The sequence below is a fragment of the Scophthalmus maximus genome, chromosome 15 (genome assembly GCF_022379125.1).
Source record: "Scophthalmus maximus strain ysfricsl-2021 chromosome 15, ASM2237912v1, whole genome shotgun sequence".
Taxonomy (NCBI): domain Eukaryota; kingdom Metazoa; phylum Chordata; class Actinopteri; order Pleuronectiformes; family Scophthalmidae; genus Scophthalmus; species Scophthalmus maximus.
In genome coordinates, this window is record NC_061529.1 from 5,818,636 (window position 1) to 5,831,077 (window position 12,442).

Consider the following 12,442-nt stretch of genomic DNA (forward strand, 5'->3'; position numbering starts at 1 on the left):
AGAAAAAAACATGCGCAGTTGGGGCAAGGTCTTTGTTATTAACACAGCTCTGTGGATTTGTTGCCAGGCTATCTATTGTAGCAAGCACAAGTCAGACACGGAGAGAAACTGGGGTGGAGACAGAAACTCATTGTGCCGGGACAAAGAGGCAAAACAAGCTGATCTAGACCAGAAGTCCCTACGAGCCAAGAAGCAGGAGGGGGGGGGGCAGCTGTGGGAAAAAGTTACCTGTCAGAACTTTGGATTTGATTCCTCAAAGTTCATTTTGCAATCCACTTTAGTTTTGCTAATGTTTTATATCTAATGGTGCGGCTAAACCTGCAGATGCATGTTCTGAAGGGCGGAAAAGCCAAAGCGTGTATAATCGCATTGCTCTCGGTGTAACCCCACCCGTGCCATATTACAGACTCGTGTTCAGGTATCACGACGTTCCTGCAACACAGTACAAGAGGCCTGTCCACCGCTCTGTCCTCTGTGGTGCTCCCCACCCTCCACCCTCACATGTCTGCACACAGCTCTGCTTGCAGGCCAGAGGAGAGGGGGAACACTCAGGCACATGGACCTCCCATTTGTTTACTATCGGCCTGGACAGGGAAGTGACTTCTGATTGGCCGTGGTTCCCCCCACCTTAAATCTTATTGGCTCCGACTTGCCGAGGGGATGTGAGGGGAAGTGTGGTTCGAAACTTGGAAGGGACTCGTGACTGCAGAAGCACAGCTTCAAAGGGCACACACACACACACACATACACACACACACACACACACACACACACACACACACGGCCCGAGAAAGAGGACTTGCAACAATGGCATTCCTGCCAAATGACCCATCGGGGAGGATTTACCTTGTCATGGTCTTTGTTTACTGCGTTTGGTGTATTGCTCACCGTGTACACACATGTACATGCACAATTATGCATCTTAAAAATAAACGTGATAAAGCCGTACCCTACAATTTAGAGAGTACAAAAAAACAACCTGAATAGACTGCAGCTAATAAATAACCAGATTTAAGAGTCGACAGCCATCCTGGCGATTTGTGAGGTTGTTGATGTGCTCTGAGCTAAATGTTGATATCTAACATCTAATAATACTAACATGCTGATGGGGGATAGTGGGTGCAATGTTCACCATCTAAATTTAGCATGAAATAAACTGAATAATGAAGTATTGGACATGATGCTGGCTCAAAAGTGAAGAGTTTGCCGATCAAGTTATTACAACACGTCACTCATAACATTTAAGTTAATACCACATCATCATGGCGGCACTAGAGGAAAGAAAGAAAGTTGAAGCATATTTTCTGGGAACCTTGAATCCTCGACTCATCTGCAAATTTTGTCTAATCCATCGAGTCGATGCTGAAGTGTTTCACAGGTTAAATGCACTCTGACCTGCCGGATGGTGCTAAAGGAAAATATAGGAGATTGTTTAAAGGTGTCGGATTCATGCATAGACTGTATAGAAACATGGGCTACACATCTCCACTTCCTCCCGTTGTTTGGCTTCACTTCTGAATGTCTGTGCAAATATTTCATAGCAATTCATCCAGGATCTGTTGAGATCTTTCAGTCTGGACCAAGCCGTGCCACTCACATGGCTAAAAAAATAAAACTTACACAAAGCGACGTGTTATTATATCATCTTTTTATTAATGTCATCTACTTCTCAATATCGTCTTTTTTTTTAAACAGCAATATCCACAAAATATTAACAGTGTGCAAGAAAAACATGAGTTATGGCACATCAGAGAACAGTTACAAAAAATAGATATATTTTCTTCATAATCAATCAAGGCAAAAAGTTACATATACTGTATGCATACACAGGAGATCAGAACACAAAATATGAGTCTCGGAAAGGGCTCGGAGACGATTCGGTGATGTTTGATATGAAAAGTCCACCAGCGAGGAGCCTCGGCTCTCCGCACCTGACCACACATGACTTTCAACCGGGCTCGCTTTGTGTCACGGCGCCAGTGGAATTTTTCCGTCTCGAGCCATGTGTCCCACACGAGAGACTGCTCATTCTGTGGATCTGATAACCCCAACACCAGCATTAACACAATATACGCCACTATAAGGCAAACTAACAACCAACCAATCAGACAAACTGTCAGCCAGACCAGCGATTTAAGCATGGCTGTCTCTGATTGTAAGCCCAACCAGCTATGGAATGATTGAAAAACAATGATGATTAGAAAAAAACAAAAATCAGCATCTGTCAGACACCATCAGGACAACATCAGTGTAGTGTTAGTGTTAGTGTGTGTTATGCATGCTTGTTTTATGTCGTGTAGGTCAGCTGCAGTTGTAGTTTGAATTTCATTTGCCTTTCTAAATATGAAATATTTCTCGAAACTCCTTCCTTGTTTTTTCTCTTCAAATGTCTCCACAGGTAAGACAAAGAAATGTATATGATTTTTTACATTTTGGAGAAATGCGCTCGCTCGCTTTGCCATGTCTGTTCGCCAAAATGCAAAAGATAGAGGCAGCAGTCGGTTAGCTTAGCTTAGCATAAAGACTGGAAAGTGGGGGAAACGGCTAGCCTGCCTCTGTTTTCGCAAAATAACAAACTCGGCCTGGCAGCTGCTCCAAAGCTCCCCAAGAAACCTTTCCTGTCTCGTTTGTTTGATTTGTACAAAAAAGACAAATTGGTAAAAAAAAAAAAAAAAAAAAGAACAAAAAAAAAGACAATTGGTGATTATTCCAGGGTGTTATGAGCTGGTCTGCTTCTTGGCCGGGTTGCAGTAATGTTGTGGAGTCTCTTGGCTTCATGTCAGTCGGTGGACTTGAGAGGCTGCTCCACCCAGTCTCTATAGGTCAGGTGGCCCCTGATTTAAGACTTGGCAAGAAATCAAATAAGTGCATTTCCCAAAATGTCTGACTGTGCCTTGGGGTCATTAAGGCTGAAATGAGTGGTGTAATAGTAGCTGAGACAGCTGAGACGGGCTCAGAGAGAGCAACAACCGAAACAGAGAGTATCAAAACAAATGCATTTGTCTGCTTTGTGACTATTATTAGGGTTTTTATTATCGGTCATCACATCCGAGATGAACCATTGTAGTTACGTTTCTCCGAAAAACGCTGGCACTGGCCCCTGACTGATAGAGGAAAAAAAAGAGCGGAGCGGAGCGGAGGCCAATACGTGCCGCGCTGACTCACACAGTGTGACATGAGCCCTCCTCCGGTCAGAGTCACCATGACCTGGAGTGGCAGAACTGCAGCGCTGTAACATTACTATGTGACACTGCAGAGCACCGTGGCTCCTGTGTGTTCTTACACAGTGTCTCTCTTGCAAAAACACAAATGCACGCTCGCGCACGCACACACACACACACACACACACACACACACACATACACACAAGCACGCACACATGCATGCACGTTTCTCTTCTCTTCTCTGCACACTGCTCTGCCAAATCCTTCTTTTCAGCCCCCCCCCCCCCCCCCCCCCCCCCCCCACACACACACACACACACACACACACCCTCAGCTACCCTCACTGTGGCCTTTATCCAGCTGCTGCTACTATCTCTGAGCGTTGGGAGCGGCCTGCTCTCTTTGTGAGCAACAAAGGCGAATGAAAGATGAAGAAGCAGGGCTTTTACCTAACTCTTGCCGACAGTTAGGTAACAGAAATTAACACCACTCTCACGTTTTTCTGTTAAAAATTAAGCTATAAGACATGAGTGGTGTCAATCGTCTACTCTCACTCTCGAAGCTATTTTCAAGATACTGCAGAGATAATTCAGGAGAAACGTGAAGAGCAATAACACTTTGGGGCCGAATACAGCGCTAAATCAATTCCTAAGGTGGATATTTTTGCAGGGTTTTCCCAAGTGGCCTTTGACGCCCGGGCACACACTCGTAGATGAGCGGGCGAGGAGCCGCTAACACTCCAACAGACTGCTCACCTCTCACCGCCTCCTCGAGGAACTCCTGACTCCCAGAAAGACCCAGTGCAACGGGTGGGTCATGTTGACCCAGTGATTACGAGAACAGAGCGGTGGGCCCAGCCCCCACGACGGTCCGTCAGCAGTGGTAAGTCCTGCGCGGAGTGACCCCACCCTGCCCTGTCACTGTATGTGACTCCCGACAAAAGCCTCGAGCGAAATGCTCAAGTGTAAATATGACGCACACAAAAGCTCTATTCTTTCAGCAACTAACCGCCAAAACCAGCTCTCAGCGCTCGGCCCCAACAGCTCCTTTAACTTTTGACCTCTGACAATCATCCCCTCGAGTCTGAAGAGCAGATGCAAGCGAGTGTGTGCGTTGTCCTCGTTGTCTGTCGCCCACCTCAGTCAACACTGGAAGAGAACTCAAAGCCTGCGGGCCGCTCCCGGTGTCAAGGGACAGATCAGGAGGTTGGTTCGTGCCACTGGAATGAGGTCGGATGTTGATTCATCCGACAACAGCAAATAGTCTTCGGCCGACGCGGACGTGCATTATTGTCGCGGTTCTATTTGTATCTGCTGTGGAAAAACCAACCCTCCGCCATCGCAAAAGCCTCTGAAAAGACAAGACGAAAAATAAATAAATGAAGACGGACATGATCCTGACTGACGGAACAGAATAAGGAGTACTACAAAAGAAAAAAGAAAAAATCCAACATCCACAGAAAGGGGGATTTCTGTGTTCAGATTCTGTATCTTACAAACACTGTACAGGGTAATACTCAACTGACCAGGTTCCATGGACTCCATAGAGAGAAGAAAACTCCAAAATAAACCCAAAACAGCTACTCTTCAACTTATCACTTCTGCACATGTCGGAAAGAAAGTTTATACACCCCCCCCCCCCCCCCCCCCCCCACGTCATCTTCAGTTTTTTACAATCAAGTTTGGTTTTTCAGAAAATAAGGAGCATCGTGTGGAGGAGCAAAGGACAAGAGGGAAACTTTAACGACTGGCACGGCCAAGAAATATTCATTCCGTCAGATTCATTGCCAGGATTATATTTGTATCGAGACAAGTTCCCCTTCTCCACTGCAGAGGCAAATGAAACAAACACCTCCAACTTTGCACTCGCGAATGAAACCCATCTCTCATTTTATTCTCTTCCCCTTAACCTCACAAACACCTCACAAGGTGAGACAAGAAAGCTTCCGTTTCACCGTTCGGGACAGCTTCATTTCTTTGTTTTTTTCATTTTGGGATTCCTCCCCCAGCCTTGCTGTCCCGGGTGTGGTCAGAGTCTGCCACCTCGCCCTCTTTCAGGGTGAAGCACAGGGAGGCTCGGTGTATGGCAGAAACCTTTGAGATGCCAGCAGGTATCTGTTCAGGTATCACCCCTCGGCTCACAGTCAGATCTCCTCCCGTTTCTAGCGGGGAAAGGAAACTCGATCGACCAGGGGGCAAAACCTGATTCACAAACAAAAACAATAATAAAAAAATGTATCTCATCTGTTAAGTAATTGCTTCAACAAAATATCAAAACGTACATTGAATTCACAAACAAGTCTCTCTTAAGAAAAATGCAGTGAACGTCCGGGGGCCAGTGGCTCGAGTTCCGTGTCGAGCTGTGTTGACCTCCTGCAGGTGCAGATCTGAGGTCGGCTTGAGACACGGACTCCAGCCAACAGCAGCCAGAATCAGCGACAGCGGATCGGCATCAGATTGGCACGCGGCTGGAGGGTCGGCCAAAGGGCCGGAGACGGCCCCAGGCAGAGAAGGTCTGTTGATACCGGTTTGGGTGGGAACATGCTAGAGTCCGATAAAAGGCAAAGGCTTTGGCCAGTTGCTCCAAAAGGCCTCGCCATGATTTAGCACAGGCGGGTTTTTGAGGACAGAAGCTCTCAGACCTTTTTAACTCTCACAAAAAAAAAAGAAGGAAGCTATTATTGAGCTTTTACTGGGGCGCGGTTGGAAGAAGCACCTACCGCCCATTTAATGTTGGCCACGTGCATCCTCCTGCTCCCTGCCTATGGTACAGCTGCCCACCCTTCACCCAGGCCCTCATTTCAGGACGACAAAAAAAGGTCAAACAAATAATCCCAAATCCCTTTTAAAGTTAAGATGACACTTGTTTACCAGCATATATGAATATTACCAAAGCACCTTGGATCATACTCAGTGATATATTGATTTCAGCCACTGGGAGCGTATGATACCGGCCCCTTCGCCGCGGCTCGGGGGTATGGCGCTTTTCCAGAGTGGCTCGTTTGGGAGTGTGTGTGTGTGTGTGTGTGTGCGTGTGTGTGGATGTCAGACATAGCCCCGTCGCATTGGACAGGGGGTGCTTGAAGTTGTGTGTTTGCATGTAAATGTTTGGGGATCAATTTCAGTGCTGAATGTGTGTGTGTGTGTGTGTGTGTGGATGTGTGAGCATGTGTGTGTTTGTGTGTGTGCGAATGTGTAGGAGTGGAACGCAGCTATAGGATGATGCAGGGTTTCTTGTCCTTGAAAGGGTTTTCGGAGGTGGGAACCCCGACCAGCAGAGGGTCGCTGCGAGCGTGCTGCTCACAGTAACTCATCAGGTCTGCTGCTGCTTTAGACACCTGTCGAGAGAGAGAGAGAGAGGGGGAGAGAAGAGGGAGGTTGACGGGTTTAAATGGGAGTACGGGAACAGACAAAAGGACCATGGCAGAAGATTGAGGACAGGAGGAAAGGAAGTAGAGAGGATGAAACATAAGGAACGGGACCAACAAGAGGAGAAGAGGGAGGGAGGTAAAGAGAGTGTGGTCAGATGTTGAAGGATAAGTACACGCAACACACACGTGGCGGCCGGTGAACTATATATCGTCCCACCTTAATGCGTTCGATCCCTGCCTCAATCCTCAGCTGTTCCACCAGTTTCCTGGCCTGGGCGATATTATTATTGGTAGACATGCTGATCCATCAGAGTAGACCAACACAGGCGGAAAACTGAATGAGAGCAAAGAGAGAGAGAAACTGGGAGTGAGGTGATAGAAATGTTCACTCCGCAGATAGTGATGAATGATCAGCATGGAATATGCAGGGAGAGGAATGGATGGGCAGGAAACCAACTGACAGCACACTCTCTCACCAACACATGGACTTGATGATCTGTACATTTGCATGGACAGAGCGACATGATTTGGCTGTTTTGATTTTATGTCAAGTGCGTAACCGGGACATGACCGAGTGGATTATCCCGGTGAGATAAAGGTGAAATATTAATAATATAGGTAGAAAAAAACTAAGTGAAGTATTTGGAACGATCTACATTTATGTAACACACAAATCATTGTATTGTTCTGGTCCATGTTGAATACATCATTTAAAACCTTGTTGGCTGAAGTCTGTAAACCTCTACATGGATGATATCAACACAAGTTGGGGTCAGGAGATACTTTGATTCATAAGGTGTCATTTCTAAAAAAAAGCACTCAAATGTTTTAAATTGCTTTACACAAGAAGCATCTCCTGATGTGAACCAATGCCTCAGATTTACAATGAAGAATAGTTGATGATACCATAGAATCAACTTCTTAACAGTCCATAAAGTGCTTAAAATGAGCCTTGCCCTGATCAATAACAACATTGAAATCATACTAACCTGCCGTCGCATCAGTATTAATGACAAATTAAACAATATGTCATGAAATATTTTCTCACATGGGCCAATTTTTCCTCCTAATTTTCCATCACTGTTGTTTGAAAAAAAAAAATTGCATCTCACTATTAACCTTATGGAAATGTTCATAATGTAACGGTGTCAACAATCATACTGTGATTTTGTGATTTGAATTCTACAGCAAATGACAAATTTTAAGTCATCTCAGCTGTAAATGAATAGCACCACCGTGAGGTGGGTACGTGGTGGTGCAACCCTGATAATCTAGAAATGTGACTGTTTCTTGATCAAAATACAGTTTATGGAGATGAATTATTTTCAATATTGTGCCATCCATACAGTAAATATGGGCAACCCCCCCCCCCCCAAAAAAAACACACACACACACACACACACACACACACATATCAGTAAATAGGGATCGTGCATCAATGTGGTGATGTACTGGTGCTGAGGTGTAACTTTTGGATAAAAACACCTGCGGTGATGTTGTGATCTAAACCTGCGTTCATCGTTTCATTGGAATTTCAATTCAGTGGGGCACGAGTCGAATCAAAGGTGAGGTCTTTCAGGACTGAGTGGTGTGGGAACAAAAGGGAGAGCAGTACCTGACTGATGGTGTGCAGGCCGGACTCTCTGGACACCGACGAGACTGGACAGAGGGGTCGATCCGAGCGATGCAGGGAACGGACTGTACAACAGTTGCTGAGTCGAGACGACAGAGCCGCGGCGATGGCTGCGCTCACATTGGCTTGACTCTGCGGAGAGGGGGAGAACAGGTGACATGAGCTGGTGATTTGAGCTGCTAGGTTATCACATTTCAACATTGTTTTCATACGCAGATGTGCGTATATGGGGGATCTCGAGACTGTTCTATGCCAAAGACTGCAAACCAAGATGAATCAGATACTTATTGGACATTAGATTTAGTCCCATGCATCTATATATGACGTTGATGTGAATTTCGAAGTCAAATAAACACTTATTTGTCAAATAATTTCTAATAAAACAGAACAAAACATCAGGCTTCAATTAGAAAAATCGCAAACTTTCCCCCATTTGACTTTGGACGATGGTGAAAACGACAACATAAAGGCCGAGGGTGAAAGGAGCTGCAGTTCAAGTTTTTCACATTTCAATAATAAACCAATATCGCACTTATTTTGGGGAAAATGTACATGTTGCAGTTGAAGACATTCTGAGATATCCAATCCCAGAAATGATCAAAGTTATGTACCTTAATGATTTCGTCATTGATAAGGATCATCATGTATGTTTAACCAAGATATTATGGCCAACAAGCAAGGAGGCGATAACAAGAAACTATGAGAAACCATGAGAGGGGTTTATTCTGTGGACTTAGAGAAATTTTTTTTTTTGTAAATGTAGGATATTGATGATTTATGACACCTTGGAAAATGCACATGGACCTATCGATATATAAACCTCGAGATAATGGACTTATAGTCACCCTCCTTTGACAATGGATATGCTTTTTTTGAATCTCACGTAGTGAGTTTTTGTATTCTTTTTTTTTCTACTTTACAAAAGTCTGACGTCAACATGTCCAATATTTGTGTTAGTATACTCGAGCAGAAACCAAATGAATCAAATTTTCAATAAAAATACAATTAAACCACTAATTTCGAGATCCCGAGGATGCAACGTGCTTCACTGACGAACTGTCATCGTCGGCCTTAACGTCCACATCTGTCAGCATAACTGCATTTTTTTGTTCAGGCACCAGTAATATCACTTCATTGATCAGATGGCGGGACGTTCAAGTTTTTTTTTTCCTGTAACCTGCTTTGCTTAAAAAAATTCTGAAAACCTGAAGCTTTTCTTTCTTTTTCACACTTTCTCCTGTCACAGTGTGGAAGTTTCCTCGCCACTGCATATGAACGTATAAAAAAACCCCCCACCTCTCTCTTCACACACACACACATCAGTGTGAGTGTGTTACGACGGTGCCTGTGTCTCTCACTGTCTCTCTGTCTGTCGCCCTCTCTCTCTCTCTCTCCCGGGGAGACAGTCCTGCTTTAATTACTCCTACTGTGGAGTAGCTCGGAGATTCGGGCCTGTAATTAGGCCTTTTGTGTGTGTGTGTGTGTGTGTGTGTGTGTGTGTGTGTGTTTAAGAGAGAGTAAGACAAAAAGAAAGGGGGTGAATAGACTAATATTTAGGTGAAATTCTCTCTTTCTTTCTATCCCTGCCCTCTCGTTCGCATTATCATACTTGTGAGGACATTAGCCGGCTGCCGTATCCCAGTCCAACCCTGATTTTAATCATAATCCTGAGCCCTAATCCTAATCCCATTTAGAAAAATTAAAGCACATGGCGCCTCCCTACACGAGCCACTTTGATCGTAAAAAGGTCGAGGTGTCGCTGTGGATGATGCTGTTGGTGAATCCTGGCCCTGGTACGACCTGGTGTCGAGATCAGAATAATTTTCGTGATGGGGGGTCATCGATCGCGACGGCTGGAACTTCACCTTAACTTTTACCTGACCGAACACAAACGATGAATAGATAATGTGAGTTTTAATCCTGAGAGGTAATGTGTACCTTGTGGGGACAGTAATTGTGTCCCTTAACACTGCATAAGTGCCCATATTGTGTGTGCGTGTACATATTTATACCCTTGAAATATGTTAATGTCTCTCTCTCACACACACACACACACACACACACACTCTCTCTCTCTCTATTTCCATCACAGTATACTGCATGCTTGTCCTTATCTGTCAGGGCTTGAGCAGTGTCCCTAAATCACCCCCATGTGCCGCATCACTAACAGCCAACAGATGAATCTACTGTAGGTTATACTATACACACACACACACACACACACACACACTAACAGCAGCTGTTACTTCAAAATACAACCACATAGCCACACTACAGCCTCCACAACTGGAGTCGTGTTTCGACAACGATGAAAACACTGCAAGATCATTGCAGGACTAAAGCTTGGGGAGAGTCTATAACCTCCCTCCAAAAGGATGAAAGTGACAGTACAGTGGCAGATGTTGAAACAAGCTGACAGCTCTGGCATCCTCCTCCTTGTTTTTCTTTTTTTTTATAACTTGTTGTCCCCTGATTTTTATTTTTAGTGTGTGTTTGAGAGTGAACGTTCAAAGATGGTTTCCCTCAAGTGGATAATCAACAGGCGTGGTAACTGGCAGAGACACATCTTTAAGAATTAAAAGATCAACCAATCATCAGTCTGGTTTTTTTTCATCTTTAGAGACACTATGAAGTGCTTCGACTTCTTCTTCAGCCTGTTGATTTTCTTTTTTCTTTTCTTCTTCAAACTTTCTGCTATGGCGCATTCCGTGCAGGGGAGGGGGGAAGCTCTTGCCTTATAATAACCAGCACAAACATGATTTTTTTTTCTTCCTGGCTCCTCCACATAGTCACATTTCCTCTTTGCCACACATCCCCCCCCCCCCCCCCCCCCCCAAATTGATGACATTTTCTCTTGGAAAACAAGTCAATGCACGGAAGCGAACAACATCTACATGCAGTATTAGCTGATCATTTGTCTCGGCCTGGAGCAAAACAAAATAAAACACACACATCACCGGAGCTGGACAGGCCCCGGCCCCAGCGAGCGCCGCGGCCGCGCTCCAGACGCGCAAGCACGCATCAATCCTCATCGACCCCGGCGGCTCCGGAGCGGCGCTCGGGCCCGCGGGACGGGGCCCTGTCCTCCACCACGGGGCCTTGCTCGCTGTTCTCCACCGGGTGGAAACACAATGCGGGCATTTTGATGGATAGAACAGCATGTCCTCGCTCTCCCTCTCTCTCTCTCTCTCTCCCATGGCTAGCCACACGCGCGCGCGCGCGCACACACACACACACACACACAGACGCACGCACACACACACACACACACACATGCAGGGGCGCGCAGCCACAGGCAGACCTTGTGTGCACAAATCCAAATCCTGAGATATTTTTCTCAAAAGTGAGGACCAGACTACGAAAGACCGTGCCAGGTCCCGCGCACAGGCCCCGGTCGTCAGCCCGTGGGAGCGGGGTGGTGACACGTTACCCCCCCCCCCCCCCCCTCCAGCGACAAACGGGGCACAAGACCGGAGCGCATGCCTTCATGTTCCGCTATTATGCAAATTGATCGGCCTTTACTTTCAACACGTAAGATCCAGAGGAGGGGTTGTTGTCGTTTTTTGGAACCCAATTTGGCCCGCGCGTCCTCGGGAGTCCAGGCGAGCGAGGAAATCTTCCACTGACCCCGCGTCCGCGGTCCTCCCCACCCTCTCCCTGCCGGCAAAGGGGACCGGGGAAATCCGGATTCGTGACAGTGATGAAGCCCCTCTCTCCGCGCTGCAGCCGCCCCCGGCGACGGGGGGCGAGGTGGGGGTCGCGGAGGCGCACGGACGCGTCACAAATGGTTGTACAAACAGCGAGAGAGAGCAAATAAATAGCCGAATATCTCCAAACTCACCTCCGAATGCGCTGTATTGGTGATTTAAAGGGACAGATCCGCTGGTTCCTCAGCCTCTCTGCTCGTTCACTCCCCGTCTTCGCCGAGCCAAACGCCTCCCCCTCCGATACCAGTGTCTGTCCACTCCTCTACCCCCCCTCTTCCTCCCCTGTACTCCCTCTCTCCCTCCCTCCCTCCCTCCCTCGATCCGGTGGCATCAGCTTTAACTCCGGGGCTCCCAAACAAACATATTTACACAGATGTGCATCACCCTGCATCCTTGACACAACAGGGTTTTGAATTTGGCACACATGCCAAATATATTCTCACAAAGAATAACATATTTGCAGGCTTTACAGGATTTATGGCTCCTTACTTGGAGTTAATAAAGTCTTGTAGTCTGTACGTTTTCCTTTAGGCAATATTTGCATGTAATTTAATCTTGCTGGATCTTC

The 12,442-nt window shown here is 46.2% G+C and overlaps 1 protein-coding gene across 3 annotated transcripts; it reads right to left on the reverse strand.

Moving 5' to 3' along the window:
- Positions 1–1,631: 1,631 nt before the first annotated feature.
- Positions 1,632–12,140, reverse strand: gng7 (guanine nucleotide binding protein (G protein), gamma 7). 3 transcript variants are annotated; one of them, XM_035610868.2, is made up of 4 exons: positions 12,009–12,140; positions 8,150–8,299; positions 6,752–6,868; positions 1,632–6,501 (listed from the first exon to the last, which is right to left on the reverse strand). In XM_035610868.2, exons 3-4 carry the CDS (start codon positions 6,830–6,832, stop codon positions 6,376–6,378), a joined length of 207 nt encoding a protein of 68 aa, XP_035466761.1. In that variant the 5' UTR covers positions 6,833–6,868; positions 8,150–8,299; positions 12,009–12,140; the 3' UTR covers positions 1,632–6,375. The 3 variants fall into 3 exon arrangements, with proteins under 3 accessions (XP_035466761.1, XP_035466763.1, XP_035466762.1); XM_035610870.2 differs by lacking the exon at positions 12,009–12,140 and adding an exon at positions 11,795–12,002; XM_035610869.2 differs by lacking the exon at positions 12,009–12,140 and adding an exon at positions 11,690–12,002.
- Between the last annotated feature and the right edge of the window lie 302 nt (positions 12,141–12,442).